The following is a 21,713-nucleotide window of genomic DNA, read 5'->3' as shown; positions in this document are numbered from 1 at the left end:
CCCTCAAGTTGTTTCAAACCTGTATGAGTTTCTTTCTGGGGTCCATCAACCAGACAGTTGATGGACCCCATTGACTTCATACATACATGAATGGGGTCCATCAACTGTCTGCTCACCAACATTCTACAAAATATCTTCCGTTGTGTTCAGCAGAAGAAAGAAACTCATACAGGTTTGAAACAACTTGAGGGTGAGTATATGATGACAGAATTGTCATTTTTGGGTGAACTATCCCTTTAAGATGAGGTTTCCTCACCTCTTCAGGATACGGCCTCTTCACCCCCTGCATGGGCCGCGGCCCGTAGCTCTGCTGAGGCATCCTCTGTGTGTGACCCCCGTATGACCCCATCTGTGCCCGAGGCTGACCCATGCTCATGGTGCCAGGGGGCCCCCGGGGGCCGGGCTGGTTCACAAACTGAGTGCTGTAAGCCTGGTTTGGTCCCATCTGAAAGGAGGAACACATCTAGAAGACAAACAAACGGATTAGCTGAGGTGACGTGACGCTAACAGACAGCAGACAAACGACTAGTTGTGACACCTGTCACTCAAGTCAATCATTCCCGTTTTTATAGCATCAAATAACGAACTAAGATCAAACTTATTTTAAAAAACTAACATCTAAACTTAAATCAGCGTTTGCCTAAAATGACAGAAAACATCTTTGGAAAAAAATTATTTGAAGTGTAATTTGATTGTTTCGTTTCCATTAGACTTCATAGGCAAGGTTTATGAGCTATACTGCGACCAGCCACCAGGGGGCGATCGAGATGCTTTGGCTTCACTTTCCAGCACTTGTGCGGCACGCCTGGTTTCCAGAGAGAGACAGGAAGGTTGCCGCTTTGTTCAAACTGAACTTTTCACTTAGAAATAATTGCGTCAGGATTATAGATGCTCCCTCACCGGGCCGTATTGACTCATGTCCTTGTGTTGCGTCTCCTGTAGGGCGGCAACCGTTGCCGTGGCAGTAGCGGTCGCCGTAGCGGCGGCAGCGGCAACAGCAGCAGCTGCGGCGGCGGCAGCTGGTTGGCTGTAGTCTGAAGGGGGGCGTGTCTGTGACTGGTTAGGACCGCCCCCATAACTGCAGGAGAGAGAGAGAGAGAGAGAGAGAGAGAGAGAGAGAGAGAGAGAGAGAGAGAGAGAGAGAGAGGGAGGTCAGGACTGCAGTAAACACATTCTAACGAACGGAATCGTGGAATTCAGTCGGAAAAAAATTAATTTACTGTATAACGCGTATGTAACACGCATTACTGTATAAATTTTAGAGCTGTGAAACTATTAATCGCATCCAAAATAAAAGTTTGAGTTTACATAATACATGTGTGTACTGTGTATGATTATTTTGTATATATAAATACACACACATGCATGTATATATTTAAGAAAAATTTGTTATTTATATATAAAATATTTCTATTTATATATATAACATTAAGTATATAAAAATATATATGCAGTATATAAATGCAAATATTTCTCAAATATATACATGCATGTGTGTGTATTTATATATACAAAATAATTATACACAGTACACACATAAATTATGTAAACTCAAACTTTTATTTTGGATGCGATTAATCGTTTCACAGCTCTAAAAAATATACCGTATTTAATTTTTTACATTTTTAATTAGTTAATTTGATTTACAATTTTTTAAAAATACAAAACACTGAATTTCTGATGATACATTTTTATAGAATAGTGTATCTCTGTTTGAGAAGTGATATAAATCGCCGTAGCTTGGAAATGATTGACAGGTTTTTGTTTTTTAATGATATGAATAATAAAAAGCGCGAGACACTGACCTGCCCCCGAATCCTCCTCCGCCTCCAGGATAGCCGGATCTCCCGTACATCTCCTGCTGCATGTAGGCCTGGTTTGGATTAACCTTGGAGGAAAACTGCTGCTGTGAAGTGAACGGTCCCGGGTTCATAACCCCGTTTCCTCCAGTCATGGGGTTCATATGGCTGTTTGGGTTTGCCATGGGGTTCCCCAACACCTAAACACAAACACACACACACACACACACACACACACAGTTACTACACAGACTCAAACAGCAGCATGTGCTCTGAACGCTGTTAAAGGTGCAGTGTGTAATTTTTAATGGCATCTAGTGGCAAGGTTACGAATTGCAAGCAACAGAAGTTACAGTGGGTGACAGGAAGTGATGTCGTCGTCTGAGACAGCAGAGAGTAGCCGGTTAAACAACGAGGTTTCTTTACAAAGATAAAGTAAGAAATTATATTTACTTAAAAGGAACACTCCACTTTTTTGGGAAATAGGCTCATTCTCCAGCTCCCCCAGAGTTAAACAGTTTTACCGTTTTCGGATCCATTCAGCCGATCTCCGGGTCTGGCGGTAGCACTTTTAGCATAGCTTAGCATAGATCATTGAATCTGATTAGACCGTTAGCATCTCTCTCAAAAAAAATTACCAAAGAGTTTCGATATTTTTCCTATTTAAAACTTGACTCTTCTGTAGTTACATCCTCTAGGAACTAGGAACTAGTAGGAACTATCCTCTCATTCCTGCGTAATAATCCAGGAACTGCTGCCGTACCAGCAGCGCAATAATATAACGCAGCGCCTGAAAATAGTCCCCAGCTCGGTAACTTCCAATGTGACCTTGTAATATCATTGCGATATCATTAGATAAAAATATCTAAACTCTTTGGTAATTTTTTTGAGAGAGATGCTAACGGTCTAATCAGATTCAATGATTTATGCTAAGCTATGCTAAAAGTGCTACCGCCAGACCCGGAAATTGGATTCGAAAATGGTAAAACTGTTTAACTCTAGGGGAGCTGGAAAATGAGCCTATTTCCCAAAAAAGTGGAGTCTTCCTTTAATTATTAAGTAAAACAATATATTATTGCGACTATTATTGTTACTTGTTCATCATTGTGTCTGTTTTATTTGCTAACTTTGGCTAGCATGTTCGCATGACGCACAACATGGTGATGAAACGCGCTCTTAGTTTGTCCTACTTTGGCCACTGTAGAAACATGACGATGTAAGGAGACCCGTGGTGTGGGTGTGTGTGTGTGTGTGTAGATAGAAATGGCTTATTCTAAGGTAATAAAAACATAACGGTTCATTATGTAAGGTAATGAAAACCACTGAAACACCACTGAGAACATAGTTATGTATATGATATTGCATTTCTGTCAACAGATCCTCCTAAATATTACACAATACACATTTAAACACATTCTTACGTGACTCTGTGTCGTATTGGTCACTCCCCATACGGTGGTCACCACTGAAACTGAACCCGGCGGCTGATTGGTGTTTTGTTGCCAGGAAACGGAGTCATATTGAAATGGTGCATCACTATGGAGATAATAAAAGGATGTAAACAGTTAATGTGTGGAAACCTGTGTGAAGAATGAGTGTGTGCGTGGGAGAAACTGACCCGTGTGAGAGCGCCGGCTTCATGTTGTTGATGTTGGCCTGCATCGGGCTTTTTCCCACTGATGGATCGGGTTGTCTGCTTTTCTGATGACGCAGCAGAAGAAGTCGACCCAGATCCTCACACCACGAGGACAGCAATGCTACACAAACACACATTAAATGGGTCATATTATCTGGTGCTTTCCCTGAGGTCCTCAAGTTCATCTCTCAGATTAAACTGGTGATGAAGATTTGAGTTTGAGCAGAAAACATCAAGAGAACGTTGATTCCTCGTGACATTAGCCATTTAAATTATATTTCAAACATTAACACATCTCTTGAAGTCCAAAAAAGCACAAAATTTCACTATAAATCTGTAGTACAGGTTCACAGGCAGTTAAAACACACACTTGAAATAAAAATCTGGAGGTCTAAAATAAAAATCTAAAAATGGATCTGAAGGAGTTTGTCGAGTTAGTGGAATCAAATCTTAAAACGGTCGATTCGCAGCAAGTAAACAAAATATTACATTTTGTTTTAATTCAATTAATTCAAGGTGAAGCGTGCGATTTCTCTGAACGGAACTACAAAAAAAAAAAAAAAAGGTTTTCAAACAAGTTCCAAATGTTCCATCCATCTGCCATTGGTCGACAAAACGAGAAGCCCCGCCCCCAATTAATGCCATTGGTTGAGCCAATGTTGTTAACCCAATTCTAGATTTACCTGCTCCTAAACATACACATAAAAACACATTTGTGGTTTAACAGTCGTTGACTGACTGCTATAATACCATCAGAAAACTGTGTGAAGTGTGTGTGTGATCTATCAGAGAGGACAAGGACAGAGCTACAGTCTGATGAATCACACACACACACACACACACACACACACACACACACACACACACACACACACACACACACACACACACACACACACACACACACTAGAGGGCTGCTGTCAGCTTCACTCAGATGTCTGTCATTTTCTATTTAGGAAAAGCCACAGTTTAACTATCAGTTTCTACCCTGAGAGACACCCGTACAAAATTACAGACTGTGAAATCTGTGTGAGTGAGTGAGTGAGTGAGTGAGTGAGTGAGTGCGAGAGAGAGAGATCATCACCACACACACTGAATTAAGAGTTAAGTATAGTACAATTCGAGTTGGTAAATCTGATTAATCTCTGTGAATCAATTAAAAAAAAAGAAACTTTAAGATAATGTTTACCGGTAAACAATACAACATCGTATTTGCATGTTCGCAGTTCTCTGATGTTGGTTAATGTAACATGGCGTGCAGTTCAACAAACACAATATTCCATCTTATTGTAGTAAGTGTTCTATTTTTATCTTAAAATGTTTTTTTTATGATGACTTAATTATTAGCTCATCAACAATGTGTTTCCATGTTGGAACATCCTGCAGAAGGAAACACTGATGCATATATATATATATATAATGTGCAAAAATCTCTCAAAGCCGCTAACATAAGCCCTTAAGTGTGGCATCTCCTCTCTTAAACGCTCTATTAACTCTATAATGCTTCCACTTAGTGCAGAAAACAGCGCGAGTGTGTTTTACATTCCATTAAACGAGTGGCTTGTGTCGTTCAAGCTTGAACTAGTTAAACCAGCAGTCTGAGCTTTACAAAGGCCTTTCATCACACACACACACACACACACACACACACACACACACACACACACACACACACACACACACACACACACACACACACACACACACACACACACACACACACACACACACACACACACACACACACACACACACACACACACACACACACGTAAATGAAGGGTTAATGTCGAGCGTCTCTGTCTTGCTGGAATTCTTGTCGTCTACTGAAGCGAAAGCAATTAGGAGCGATTGATCCACCGGGAAAACCACCAGTGAGATACAGAGCTTTTATCCAAACAAATTTACATTGCATTCAAGGTACACGTACAGTTTTTAATATATATATTTTTGCATTACTTTTATTGCATCATGCATTCAAACTCAAATCAAACTATTTGGATTGAGTTTTGTTAAATGCATACAAATATGCATATATATATATATATAAAATGCATATTTTTGCATACATTTAACAAAATGGTATCCAAATATCATGCGTTTGAATGCATGAGGTAATAAAGGTAATACAAATGATATAATATATGTAAATAAATAGATATATGTATATACACTAAAAAATGCTGGGGGGTTTTTACCCAAATTTGGGTCGAATATGGACGAACCCAACCGATGGGTTAACATTTTTAATTAAAAAATGTAACCCAATGGCTGGGTTTGTCCATATTTGACCCAAATTTGGGTTGAAACAACACAGCATTTTTTAGAGTGTAAATATGTACATGTGTTGCATATATATATATATGATTTCTGCTTTAAAGCAACCAAGAAATATAGTAGTCTACACTTTATTACTCCCACGGCTACTGAATAAATCGAATAAATAAACTAAATGGACGTGAATACTGATTTGAGTCTAAATTATTTTTCATTTTGGGAAGACAGAAATTAGCATATCTATTAAATACTTAATCACATTTGAGCACAGAATGCCCCAGAGTTGATCAGAATGCAGAGAGAGAGTCATGTATTAAATGATCTTAAAGTGTACCGTGATCTCCTGCGGGCGCTCGCTGGTCTCTCCTCATATTAAAACCCCCGCTCATCATACAGTACGTGTCAGTGTCAAACTCTCGGATTACAGAGATCACAGTTTCTCATGAAAACCCCACACACACACACACCCCGTCTAGACCGACATCAGACAGCTGTAAACCAGAATCATTCTCAGACAGTAAGATAGTTTATCCCAGAGTGAGTTTAGTCCAGCAAACACCCGACGGGAATCACTCGGACATCAGAGAACCGCAGGAGCCGTAAAACTGTGGATCCCCGTTTACATCCACACAAGAAGACAAAGTCCGACTCAATATACAAGATTAGACGCTCTCATTATAATTAATAATTCTGTTTACACTAGAAGCGCCCAATGCAGCGATTAGAGACGCAATGTGATGTAAAATCAGTTGTCGGATACATCATTTCTAGTTTTATATTAGTATATCATCATTTAGAATAGGCTGGCATTCACTAAAGCTACTTATTTTTAATTACTTTTTTTATGTTAACTTTAGTTTAATTGACTTAAGTACTTTTGTAATTGTATTATTATTATTTTAAATACTGCTATTTAGGTTTATTTCAATTCTATTTCAGGTTTTATTATTTATTTATTTTATTAGCAGTTTTTTTCATTACTTATTTCAGTTTACGTTTTTCAAGTAATATTTATATTTTAGCTTTATTTCAGTTATTAACAGAAATGTTATTAATAGTTTTAGTTTACTATAATAACCCAGACTCAAGCTACTTTATTGTTTTCAGATTTTATTTGCAAACATCATATATATATATTAATTATTTACACAGAATTTTATTTATTGTAAATTAAAGGTATAGTTCACCCCAAAATAAAATTCTGTGTAAATAATTCATATATATGATGTTTGCAAATAAAATCTGAAAACAATAAAGTAGCTTGAGTCACTTATTTTTTAAAAAAATTTTTTTTTAAAAGAAACTCATACAGGTTTAAAACAACTTGAGAGTGAGAAATAAACAACTTTATTGTTGACGTCACGCTGTGTAAGTAAATGATGACAGAATTTTATTTATTGTATATTAAAGGGATAGTTCACCCAAAAATATTCTGTCATCATTTACTCACTCTCAAGTTGTTTTAAACCTGTATGAGTTTCTTTAAAAATAATAATAATAGTAAAACACTATTGAAGTCAATGGGGTCCAGCAACAGTTTGGTTACCCATATTCTTCAAAATGTCTTCTTTTGTGTTCAGCAGAAGAAAGAAACTTATACAGGTTTAAAACGACACGAGGGAGATTAATGAGGACAGAACTTTCATTTTTAGATGAACTATCCCTTTAAGCATAAAGACTGTTTTAAATTACTTTGGAAGTTAAAATGTTAAAATATCTTCTCAATGTTAAAACTCAAAAACAGACCATGATGTGCAATGCTTCTTTGTGTTTAGTTGATACAGTAACGTAGTTAGTTACGTCATGGTTGTGCGGAGCATCTGGTCCAGCAAAAGCATTGAAAAAAATAATGAAATAGACTCATGTGTTCATATGGGCTCTGACGTCACGCTGTGTAATTAAAGTGGTGGTATAATGCCCTCTTCACAAGATGTAAAATAAGTATCTGATGTCCCCAGTGTGTGTGTGAAGTTTTAGCTCAATATACCCCACAGATATTTTTATATCGCATGTTAAAATTGTCACTTTTTGAGGGTGAGCAAAAACACACCGTTTTGTGTCTGTCCCTTTAGATGCAAATGAGCAACTGCTCCCGGCACAGGGGGCGGAGCTTCAAGAGCTCGTGTTCTTTTACACACACACACTGAACATTTCAAAAACTTTTAGCCTTTTATGTTCAAACCGGAGTCAGAATGATGGAGAGACTCAAGAAGAAGTGACATGTAGAAGAACAGGACATTTCTGAATGGTTAGTTGATGAATTTATGTAGATTATGTGTAGTTATCTTCTAGTCACTGATTAGCATATTCTGTCTTGATAATCTATAAATGGTGTTCAGGGGGCGGGGTTTATGTAAATTCTAGGGTTTGTGATGTCACTAACCCGGGAGGAAGCTCGTTTAGTCTCTACCAGCCGTTTGTTGTAGTTCTTAAAAAGTGATTTCTTTAAAAGCAAATATCTCCCTTTGCTCTGAACTTTGAGCGTTGTAACTTTACAGATGTTGTTTATGATCAAACAGCAACATTACACACTAACTACAGTTAGAAAAGTGAAATCATAATCAACCAAGTCTCAGAAACGGGTGCTGATGATCCTGGAGAGTCTCACCTGCTGATTTGGGGGTGAATTTGTCCCTGTTTGCTGCACAAACGGCGAGCACCCGATACCCCAGGTCCATGTCGAAGCCCTGCTGACCCGCCACACGACTCAACACCTGACAGAGAGACACACACACACACACCATATTCAAACATCACTGAAATATCAGCATTCATGCATGTTTTGTCATAGTAAAATTGCACAGGGTGGTTGTGGTTTGTGGGGTTTCTGGGAATTAAATCTCTCTCCTGATTTGCAAACCGTCATCAGGTCGGCTTATGCGCTGAACACCACACCCTGAGGCCCGACTCCCTCTGAAACACAGACGTCCCTCATATCTGCGTCTTAATTATAGTTAAACACATCAGACAGAGATATATGTGTGTGTAAAGCACATAATTAAACATGTGAGGGAGGTTTGGTTTAGCCGTCGTTCCACATTCTCCTTAAATGCAGCTTAGAGATTTCTGCTCTTTCTCTGCTGTAGAAACATGTCAGAGTTCACATCGGCACAATCAGACGTGACTGAGTTCATTCAGAGAGTCTGACACCGTGTCCTAACCAGACGCGATAAGATAAGATTGTCTGTCCACAATAGACGCGAATGCAAGATGCGTCAAAATCAATCAAAGCTCAATCAAAGCAGTGTGCGGGCGGAGTCTGGAAACCCACAGCCAATCAGAACATCATGTGGGCGGAGTCTCAAAACCCACAGCCAATCAGAACAATGTGTGGGCGGAGTCTCTTGACGGCAATCGCAAGAAAATGGATAAGTACATAATCAAATTCACAAATATTACACCATTTAAACATTATTCAAACACATAGGCCACTGAGTTACTAAAACAATCTGTCAAATAATACACTTTTTGTTCAGTTTAAACGTTCTTGTTTCCATTTGTTTAATTTCAAGATCTGAGGTGAATTCTCCAGTGTTGCTTTTACAGCTACAAAGCTGGAGCACTAAATGATATTCAAAGTCACATGACACGCTTTTAACATTAAATAAAGCACATAAACAGTGCCTGAGATTATCATCGCCACACTTTGTGTTTGTTGTTCCAGCGCGACGTCGCAGAAAAATAGATTGTTCTCATTACTAACTAGCAGATGAATGCGGATTGGTTAATCGACTGAAAGGGAAATGACCTCACCGTTAGGCATCCCATCAGGCTTTGCTCAAAGGGCCTCTGAAACGCTCGAGGATCTCCACACCAGTCCAACAGCTCCGTCGCCGCCGTCAGGAAGTTCGCTGGATTTTGCAGGTGCTGATAGAAGAAAATCACACACAATCATAAGAACACAAGTTCATATGTGACCCTGGTCACATGGGTAAATTTTTTGAAATTGAGATTTAAACATAATCTGAAAGCTGAATAAATAATCTTTCCATTGATGTGTGGTTTGTTAGGATAGGACAATATTTGGTTGAGACACAACTATTGAAAATCTGGAATCTGAGGAGCAAAAAAATGTAAACATTGAGAAAATCTCCTTTAAAGTTGTGCATTTATGTTCACGATTGTGCTGCATTCACTCACAAAAATACATGTTTTATATATTTACGGTTGGAAATTTACTAAATATCTTCATGGAACATGATCTTAATATCCTCATGATTTTTGGCATAAAAGAAAAATGGATAATTTTGACCCATACAATGATTGCCACAGATATACCCGTGCGGCTCCAGACTGAGTTTGTGCTCCAGGGTCACGTATGACAAACCACTTAGTTATTAATGTATTAGTTAATGTGTGAAATATTCATTACTAATCTACAAAAAAATGTAGATTAGCAAAAAAAATCAGTGTATTGTTCCTGAGAGTATATGCCCGTAATAAAGTCTAATAATAGTGTGAAATCTGCTCTCCAGGTGTCCTGTAGGGGGCGTCACAGCGCTGAGAATGACTTATAAACCTATCAAAACACTCTCTCACTGTAAATGCAGAAGCAGTGAATCCTGAATGATTGACATGATCTCAATAATGACATCTTGACGTCTCACAGCTGTGATGAAGAAACACTGACATAAGATGAGAAGATCCTAAAAGTGTTTTTATGGAGCACCTATTCTGCTTTTTCCCCATCTTCATCTTTCTTTAGTGTGTAATGTTGATCTTTGAGGATGAAAAAGCTCCAGTTCTTCTCTATATGAGCGTCAGTGTTTCTGAACTCCTGAAACGCCTCCATTGTAGTCTTGAGTTTCTTCTGGGAACGAACACGTCACAATATTCCTCATTATAATAATTAATACGCAGAATAAAGGGGCGGGGCCTGGTTGAGTTATTTAGTAGTGTGTTAAACTGGCGGTTATGGGAAGGGGCGGGACATTTCCCAAACACACTCAAAGCGCTCGACCAATCACAACACACTGCTCTAACCGACCAATCAGAGCACAGTGTGCTTTTCAGAAGGAGGGGCTTCATAGAGACAGGAAGTAAACAGAGCGTTACTGACAGACTGGGAAGAGAGGAGCCGCAACAATGGAGGATATGAGGAGAATAATCAACATTCAAGCAGGAAAACCTGTTCTAGTAGAGCCTGGAAACACATCAAGACTTTGTAAAAGGTCTCGCATCTGTTTTCTCTCACCTGTTTGATGCAGAGGAGCCGGTCGTTGGTTTGCTGGATGTGTCTGTCCATGGACGGGAGAGAATTCATCCTTCAGGACCGTCTCTCTGTCCCTATCGCACAGCCATCAACACTCAGTCCCTGGAAAACACACACCATTTAGACACCGTGGCAGATAAGATTATCAGACGCAAATAAGTAAAAAAATATAATTTCTCATCTGTCATACTTTAGTTTGCATCTTTTCTTCATTATTTACAGCATGAAGAAGTACATTTATTCAACATTGAGATAAACGTGTGTGTGTGTGTGTGTGTGTGTGTTATGCAGGAAGCATTTCTGTGTCTGCAGTAAAATAATGAAATCAGGTCAGAGTATGAGAGCCGATTCCATAATCACATGATATCCCGTTTACATCATCTGTCTCTGATGGAGAGTGATATTTATAGTGTGAATGAACGGTATAAGCGGGATCTCTCGTGTACTCGCAACTATCAGCTGTGTGTGTCAGACTGTGGCGACTGGAACACTTGCGTAACTAGCAGATGATGTGCTGAGACAGGCCACACACACACACACACACACACACACACACACACACACACACACACACACACACACACACAGGGAGTGTTTCCTGTAGTGTTGTGTGAACGTCAGTAACTGGTTTGTGTTGCATCACTGAATGAAAGACACGAGACACGTGCTAAAGCTGCACCGGCTCCTCAGTGACACACATGCTGGATTAAAGAGGATTACAATCATCACTGTAATGCAGACGGCAAGAATGAGGAAGAAAATAAACATGCTAAAAGTATGAAGACACAATGAACACATGGAGGGAAAATGGGGGGAAATAAAGTTGTGTAGATGCATTTCTGAAGAACTTCAGAACATAAATCAGCATGAAATTATACAAAACAGTTAATAAAAAAAAACAACATATTCATACCATAGAACTGAACGATTACCATTTTCGTAGCTCAAGCTACTGTCAAATGTGCATTTCTATGAGATAAAACATGTAATCATATGTGACCCTGGACCACAAAACCAATTTGGGTCACATGGGTAAATTTTTTGAAATTTCAATGTATATATAATCTGAAAGCTGTGTAAATAATCTTTCCACTGATGTGTGGTTTGTTAGGATAGGACAATATTTGGTCGAGACACAACTATTGAAAATCTGGAATCTGAGGAGCAAAAAAATGTAAACATTGAGAAAATCTCCTTTAAAGTTGTGCATTCATGTTCACGATTGTGCTGCATTCACTCACAAAAATACATGTTTTATATATTTACGGTAGGACATTTACTAAATATCTTCATGGAACATGATCTTAATATCCTCATGATTTTTGGCATGAAAGAAAAATGGATAATTTTGACCCATACAGTGTATAGTTGGCTATTGCCACAGATATACCCGTGCGGCTCCAGACTGGGTTTGTGGTCCAGGGTCACATATTATATTAATATTACATGTGCGATGCTACCAAAATCAGTTTCTGCAGAGCGTGCTCTCAAATGTTAGTCTGGAGCTCTGAAATATTAATTGACGAGAGCGTTTGAAAGCCGAGCGGCCGGAGCGTTTCCCTCTGTGCCTCTGATTCACATCAGCCTCAGGAAATGAGGCCCTTCCTGTCAGAGGAAGGAGAGAGTTTTACAGGCTCAGACAGGAACGGGTGTAGAGACCAACATGAGCGTCTGAGCCGTGAAGCGCTGCGTCTTCTGCCACTGGAAGCACATCACGCTCATCTTCACATCTACTCATGAGTTTGTAAATACGTGTAGTTGATAATTCTGTAACTTTTGTGGAAATTTAACAGAGGAAAGCATATTTTCAGATCACATTTACAGTACATTCACTCTGTGTGCATGCCACTTTTATTCTCCTTTTAAAGCTTGAATAGAAGAAAGAAAGAAAAAAACACATAGAACATAAAAAAACATACAGGTGAAACTAGAAAAATTTGAATATGGTGCAAAAGTTCATTTATTTCAGTAATTCAACATAAAAGGTGAAACTAATATATTATATAGACTCATTACATGCAAAGTGAGATATTTCAAGCCTTTACTTGTTATAATTTTGATGATTATGGCTTATGAAAACTTTTTTAATTTTGAATTTGGGGTTTTCATAAGCTGTACGCCATAATCATCAAAATTATAACAAATAAAGGCTTGAAATATCTCACTTTGCATGTAATGAGTCTATATAATATATTAGTTTCACCTTTTATGTTGAATTACTGAAATAAATGAACTTTTGCACCATATTCAAATTTTTCCAGTTTCACCTGTAATACTTCCAGAGTCTTTTCACTGTTTCTCATTCTTTATTCTCTCTCCTCATGATGATGATGTCATCACTCGTGTTTTCATATGTAAATGACGCGGAGGACGGACACAGGACAGATTTGCCCCGGAATAAAAACACGACACTCTCAGAGTGAAACTGGATATTCAACAAATGTAGGTCAGGACTTTCTTTTTTTTTTTACATGGAAAGCATGTTTTTTATGTCAGGTGGTTCAACATGAGAGAGATTGAAAAAGTAAAGGTTGCAATTTATTACAGTAGATTTTTTTTAGCATGCATTATTATAAGACCACAGGAATGTGTATTAACAAAGCAAGTAGTCAATTTTTATTCCATGCTGGCGTTAATATAAACAAGTTCATAACATGCACAGACACAAGAGAGAGAGATCGAGGCGTCGTCACTGCTGCTCACAATAGACACTGTTCACACACTCAACAATAACACACTGTTCTGACTGCGTAGTTTACACACACACACAGTCTATTATACGACCTAATATACATCAGCAGCTGCAGACACACACACACACACACACACACACACACACGTTCATGAGTCATGTGTCAACATATGCAAACAAACGCAGTCATGTGTTGCAATACATGCACACGCTCCAGTTTCATTTGATGTTTTTACATTTTCTATCATTGAAGATTTCTACATTATGGTTTATATATATATATATTATATTTAACACTTTATAAGGCATTCTAAAAGTATTTAGTAATTATGCATTGTAATTTGGGCTGTAACGATTAATTGCGATTAATCGCATCCAAAATAAAAGTTTGTGTTTACATAATATATGTGTGTGTGTATTGTGTATAATTATTTTGTATATATAAATACACACACATGCATGTATATATTTAATAAACATGTGTTATTTATATATAAAATAGTTCTATTTATATATAATATAAATCATATAAAAATATATATGCAGTATATACATGCAAATATTTCTCAAATATATACATGCATGTGTGTGTATTTATATATACAAAATAATTATACACAGTACACACACATATATTATGTAAACACAAACTTTTATTTTGGATTTCGATTAATCGCGATTAATCGTTACAGCCCTAATTGTAATGCACATTATAATGCATTGTATGTTTGTATGAATAATTGTAACCACAGATATGTATTTTTTACACATTTATAAAGTATAATGCATTAAAAAACATGACAAACAACCAATTTCAGATTGAATCTGCAAATATTATAATGCATTTTAATTAGGGCTGTCAAAAGATGAATCGCATCCAAAATAAAAGTTTGTGTTTACATAATATATGTGTGTGTACTGTGTATAATTATTTTGTATATATAAATACACACACATGCATGTATATATTTAATAAACATGTGTTATTTATATATAAAATATTTATATATAATATAAATTATATAAATGTATATACAGTATATAAATGAAAATATTTCTTAAATATATACATGAATGTGTGTGTATTTATACATAATAATTATACACAGTACACACACACATATATTATGTAAACACAAACTTTTATTTTGGATTCGATTAATCGCGATTAATCTTTTGACAGCCCTAATTTTAACTTTGGTTAGTTACAATTATTCATGAAAAGATATAATGCATTATAACATACATTATGAATACCTTTATAATGCATTATACATAATAGGCTTTATCATGTAAAGTGTTACTGTAAGTGAGCTCAAAACTCGAGGTGTTTGCTAGTTACAGTCTCAAATCAAAAGAGTCTCCATCATTTTCCGGTTCGGGTAAACAACAACCAGATTTTGCAAACCGAATTAGTCCGTTTATGCAGCAACACGTATTACGTGAAATACATGTTACATGAAATATTTGGAACAAACATGTTCTAACTTCTAAAACAAAGGTGTGTTTACAGCCACACACTCCTCTGACGAGTGTTTCTCATCCAGACTTGGAGGATTAAACGTCCCACACACACATTTTTGACCCACGATAGCTGAATTCTCACCTGCGTGTGTTCTGCGTCCACAGGACCGAACAGGAATATGCTACGAATCCATCAGCTGCTCATCGGACCTGAAAGAAAACACCAAGCGCTGATTAGCTACAGCCGCAATGCAAGTAAATTACATTTTCAAAATGTTCCTTAAAGAAATAGTTTCAGAGTAATAAAGAATGAACAACCATATTCATACATCATATTAAACGTTTACCATATTCATACACCATCATATTGAATGATTATCATATTTATATACTATCATAATTAACGTTTACCATATTCATAAACCATCATATTGAATGATTACCATATTTATATACTCTCATAATGAACGTTTACCATATTCACACCCCATATTAAACGTTTACCATATTCATACACCATCATATTGAATGATTATCATATTTATATACTATCATAATTAACGTTTACCATATTCATAAACCATCATATTGAATGATTACCATATTTATATACTCTCATAATGAACGTTTACCATATTCATACACCATCATATTAAACGATTACCATATTCATACACCATATTAAACGATTACCATATTCACACACCATCATATTAAACGATTACCATATTCATACACCATATTAAACGATTACCATATTCATACACCATATTAAACGATTACCATATTCATACACCATATTAAACGATTACCATATTCATACACCATATTAAACGATTACCATATTCATACACCATCATATTGAATGATTATTACATATTCATACACCATATTAAACGTTTACCATATTCATACACCATCATATTGAATGATTATTACATATTCATATACTCTCATAATGAACGTTTACCATATTCATACACCATCATATTAAACGATTACCATATTCATACACCATATTAAACGATTACCATATTCATACACCATATTAAACGATTACCATATTCATACACCATATTAAACGATTACCATATTCATACACCATATTAAACGATTACCATATTCATACACCATCATATTGAATGATTATTACATATTCATATACTCTCATAATGAACGTTTACCATATTCATACACCATCATATTAAACGATTACCATATTCATACACCATCATATTAAACGATTACCATATTCATACACCATATTAAACGATTACCATATTCATACACCATATTAAACGATTACCATATTCATACACCATATTAAACGATTACCATATTCATACACCATCATATTAAACGATTACCATATTCATACACCATCATATTAAACGATTACCATATTCATACACCATATTAAACGATTACCATATTCATACACCATCATATTAAACGATTACCATATTCATACACCATATTAAACGATTACCATATTCATACACCATATTAAACGATTACCATATTCATACACCATATTAAACGTTTACTATATTTATACACCATCATATTAAATGATTACCATATTCATACACCATATTAAACGATTACCATATTCATACACCATCATATTAAACGATTACCATATTCATACACCATATTAAACGATTACCATATTCATACACCATCATATTAAACGATTACCATATTCATACACCATATTAAACGATTACCATATTCATACACCATATTAAACGATTACCATATTCATACACCATATTAAACGATTACCATATTCATACACCATCATATTAAACGATTACCATATTCATACACCATATTAAACGATTACCATATTCATACACCATATTAAACGTTTACTATATTTATACACCATCATATTAAATGATTACCATATTCATATACTCTCATAATGAATGATTACCACCATATTCATATACTGTCATACAGAAATTACCATATTCATACTATCATAATTAACGTTTACCATATTCATTCACCATCATATTAAACATTTACCATATTCATATACAATCATAATGAATGCTTACCATATTCATATATACCATCATACAGAATATATGATTTAGTAGGCCTATGTGTATTCATATAATACTTGTAAATATACATATATATGTATATATGCACAACTGGTTATATTCTTCTGTTTTGGCTTTGTACTGCACATTGACAATAAAGTTTATTTTCAGAAATATTTAAAAGACTGAGTTCAAATATTATATGTCTAATCTACTGTCCATTTATTATGTTTGAACTGACTATTTGTTCCTTAATGTTATTGTGAAGTGTCCTTGAGCTTGGGAAAGGCGCTATATAAATCAAACATATTATTATTATTATTAGATTTAATCTAATATAATATTTGAACTCATTCATTTAAATAACTCTGAATATTCATACTGCCAATTTGAATATTAATGAGATGATGTGAGGGGAATGTTTTGCTCTGTCTGTCATAATGAGCCTGAAAGCACAAACGTTGATTAAAATAGTCATATTTGAATTTCTGTTCGTATTGAATACGAATTAAATATATTAAGAATCAATGTTTATCTCACTCCCACAATCTTGGATGGACTTTTTTGCAATGCATTATGGTGTTAAAAGTCAAGAGACAACATTTAAAATGTTGCCTAAGTCAACAGCAGGCAAAATCATCATTATGAAACATTACAGTGTGTGATTTATTAATCTAATAAACAGTGAGGCAGCAGATCGTAGCCATAAACGGACCGAGGAAAGAAGCGGATCAGTTTCCACACGTCCAAACAAACACCCGCGTCCATCAGACGAGATTCACGGCTAAATTTATCATTTTCCAGCAGGAGTTCAGACAGAAGAACACGCAGGAATGTGAGACTCTCTCTCTCTCTCTCTCTCTCTCTCTCTCTCTGGAGGTCGTTATTTTTAGAGTTTCTTGTGTTTAAGGACAGTCACTTAATTTCACAGATCACTGCAGATTTATGCACATCTCGCACGGTTTCTCGGACTAATGCTCTAATCATACGAGCCACATCTCAGACTGACGCAACCGGCGTCTCATGGCATGCACATTAGTTAATAAGCAGATCATGTACAGGCAGATGGTCATTACCACAAAATACACTCTTTCAGGCTCGCACAAGACCCTCGATTGTACATAAATCCATGAATAAATAAATACAGGTGAAACTGGAAAAATGTGAATATCATGCAAAAGTCAGTAATTCAACTTAAAAGGTGACACTAATATATTATATAGACTCATTACATGCAAAGTGAGATATTTCAAGCCTTTATTTGTTATCATTTTGATGATTATGAGCTTACAGCTTATGAAAATCTTATGATTTTTTTTTTGAATTTGGGGTTTTCATAAGCTGTAAGCCATAATCATCAAAATTATAACAAATAAAGGCTTGAAATATCTCACTTTGCATGTAATGAGTCTATATAATATATTAGTGTCACCTTTTAAGTTGAATTACTGAACTTTTGCATGATATTCAAATTTTTCCAGTTTCACCTGTATGTTAAAAGTCAATATTTATGTGCCTAAATACACAACATGTCGTGCACACAGTGGCTATACGTTTACATGCAACCAAATAATCCCAAACCAAATAAAACCAAGTTATTTGCAACCAAATAAAACCAAATTAGTAATCGGATTGACGGCTCAATCGGACTGAAAATCTTTCATGTAAACACTTTAATCGATCCGATTGGGCGAACCAAATTGCATTTCGATCGGATTGAAAGGGACGGTTTATTCCTTTTCTAATCTGATCGAGAGAACATGAAAACAACACTTGATCGGATTGAAAACCGAAACTGAAAGGACTGCACACGTACCCTGGAACTCCAGAGTTCTCACGAGAGCACAATTTGAATTTGCTCAGCGAGTTGCTCTGGTGTCGAGTAATAATGCTCATTAAATATATTCCTCTATCTGAGCAGCACCAATCACATCGGGTTATCTGATATAGGCGGGCCAGAGGTAAGCTAAACAGATGACGACAGCGCCGTGACGTCGAAGTTATTAGTAAACATTGCAAAATGGCTGTGGATGAACACCAGTTGTTTGAAACGGCTTTGGGCGCTACAATGAAAGATTTAGACTTTATCTCTAAAAGAGGAACAGAAGACAGCGCTCGAATCGTTCCTTTGCAAGAAGGAAGTTTTTGCCGTTTTGCAGACCGGATGCGGCAAGAGTCTAATCTACCAGTTAGCTCCGCTCAAGTTCGAACCCGAAGACAGACACGAGAGGCGGGAACAGAGACGTGATCAATGTGAAGTTGCAAAAGAGAGAAGGCCGTGGATCAGGAGGTGAGGTAACTTAAGTTGAACCCAACGTTTCAAATGTAATCAACATTTTCCTCAGTACTAGATGTGTTGGGCTATTTAACATGACATTTTAATTATATTATGCTGAAATTAACGAAATTACTCGAAAAAAGATTCGTTCATTTTGCTGAACGAGATTCAAAGATCCGAGTCAGTAAAATGATCCGAACTTCCCACTACTACTCCGCAGGTAACGGGGCGTCGCGCCATGTATTGTTGTGATTGGTGGTAGTGTTAGCCAATTGCGTGCTGTGAGATTTTCAAATGCATGCTTGGTGCCGCCCCTCGAGCTGGCCGATTTTCATTAATCGACACCAGACCATTCATCTTTCAGATTTTTGTCTGGATTTCCAGGCTACTGCATGTGTGCACTGACGTAGAAATAGCGTAATATGACGAGCTGAACGAGCTGTTCTTCCCGTTGAATAAAGTGTCGTATAAACGAGTGTCCCGTCATTCTATAATCCTCCTTTAGTTAGTTAGCACATTAAGTTCACTACTTGGCAATTAGTCAGGAAATAAGCAGATAATGCACAGGTCATTACCACACAATAAACTCTGTCAGGGTGACAAGACCCTCGATTGTACATAATCCCATGAATAAATAATGATGTTAAATGTCAATGTTTATGTGCTTAAATACACAACGTGTAACTAACGGCATCCCGTGAGAAACAGCTGCCGAAGCACTTTCCAAACGGGAGAGTGTTCTGTGTCTGAGAATGTCACAGCTTACAACTTCCAATCATTCCTGCATCTATCCCTCCAAAAGAGAGCAGTGTGTGTGTGTGTGTGTGTGTGTGTGTGTGTGTGTAGATGATGCATTAGAGCATAATGGGAAGGAATAGTCTCTCTCTCTCTCTCTCTCTCTCTCTAATTCCAGATCTTTCCGACACCTCCAGCCATTCATCACATGCTCCTCTGAGCCTGAAGCAAGAATAAGGGGGAGAAAAAAAATCAATGGAGTCAGAACTGCAAACAGGCCATAAAGACACCAGGAGGAAGGTACCAGCTGCAGTGGAATTGATTTCTTTAAGTAGAATAACACCTCACACACACACACACCGTCCCTAGCTAATACACACTGGGAAATACATACCAGTAATGCAAATTTGCCTGTGAACGCTCTATATAAATACAATACAAGTCTAAATCCATGTGATCACTGACATCAATATTATAGGCTATATATAATCATATCGTCCAGCCCCAAAACTTGCATAGTTTTTTGTCAGTGTTTATTTAAAAACATCCAATTATGCAGAATATACGATGGTAAATACTGTAGCTCAAACAGTAGTAGCTTGCAACGCCAAGGTCATGGGTTCGACTCCCAGGAAACGCAAGAACTGAAATATAAAGCAGGGCTGTGCAGTTTCGGGAATTTCTTCGCTGTATTCTCGCAGGTTTCTCTACAGAGCGCCCCCTACAGCTTCAGAATAGATATTGGACAACACTGTCAAAACACTCGTTGGCGACTCTCAGATACCAGATACAATAATGACAGAATTGTAGCAGATTTTTTTTTGCCATAAAGCAATTCGTTACATCACGAGACCTGATATCACGCGATGCTTTCTGACGCGCCGGCCGGCGGCCCAAAGTTGCAAGTGTGGTTTTCCGCTCACAGGCGATGGGGGGGGGTGCAAGACGACCACCATTCAACCCGAAAAAAAGTAATATAACCATCCCAATGACTCCGAAGCTGTTCAGTTAAGGTAAAAAACCTGCATAGTTCACCTTTAAAGGTCCTGTTCTTCGTGATCCCATAAACTTTAGCTAGTGTGTGATGTTGCTGCTAGAGCATAAATAATACCTGTAAAATTATAAAGCTCAAAGTTCAATGCCAAGCGAGATATTTTATTTAACAGAAGTCCCCTTTCAAAGCCGACAGCGAACGGCCGGTTCGGACTACATCCTCTACTTCTGCTTTAATGACGTCGCTAGAACAGTTTTTTGACTAAGCTCCGCCCACAGGAATACACAAAAGGGGGCGTGGTCTTGTTGCGCTCCTACAGAGAAGAGGAAGAGTTGCGTTTGTAGAGTGTGTGTGTGTATGTTATTTTCATCCCGGAGTCAGATCACCTTTGTTTGACCATGTTAACAGTAACACTGAGCCATGCATCTCCGCGTTACGGTCAGAGGCGTGACCTTTCTGGGCAACGTGCGCTAATCTGCTGTCCAATCACAACACAGGAACCGCTGGCACAATCAGAACTCGTGACGTATTTCTGAAGGAGGGACTTCATAGAACAAGGAAGTCATCAG

The 21,713-nt window shown here is 37.1% G+C and overlaps 1 protein-coding gene across 1 annotated transcript in view; it reads right to left on the bottom strand.

Moving 5' to 3' along the window:
- LOC306989397 (zinc finger MIZ domain-containing protein 1) overlaps positions 1 to 21,713 on the bottom strand; it is a 48,211-nt gene that overhangs the window by 13,010 nt on the left and 13,488 nt on the right. Inside the window, exons 2-10 of the mRNA XM_079595091.1 lie at positions 15,223 to 15,290; positions 10,907 to 11,026; positions 9,466 to 9,579; positions 8,321 to 8,426; positions 3,418 to 3,556; positions 3,221 to 3,335; positions 1,806 to 1,999; positions 901 to 1,078; positions 257 to 463 (exon numbers count right to left, since the gene is read on the bottom strand). Coding sequence (XP_079451217.1) covers positions 257 to 463; positions 901 to 1,078; positions 1,806 to 1,999; positions 3,221 to 3,335; positions 3,418 to 3,556; positions 8,321 to 8,426; positions 9,466 to 9,579; positions 10,907 to 10,975 — 1,122 coding nt within the window. The 5' untranslated portion in view covers positions 10,976 to 11,026; positions 15,223 to 15,290. The remainder of the gene's footprint in view (positions 1 to 256; positions 464 to 900; positions 1,079 to 1,805; positions 2,000 to 3,220; positions 3,336 to 3,417; positions 3,557 to 8,320; positions 8,427 to 9,465; positions 9,580 to 10,906; positions 11,027 to 15,222; positions 15,291 to 21,713) is intronic.

Source organism: Phoxinus phoxinus (assembly GCF_949152265.1).
Source record: "Phoxinus phoxinus genome assembly, chromosome: 21".
NCBI classification, from domain to species: Eukaryota; Metazoa; Chordata; class Actinopteri; order Cypriniformes; family Leuciscidae; genus Phoxinus; species Phoxinus phoxinus.
The sequence above is the reverse complement of the archived record's forward strand: the minus strand, read 5'-3'. Positions and strand labels throughout refer to the sequence as shown.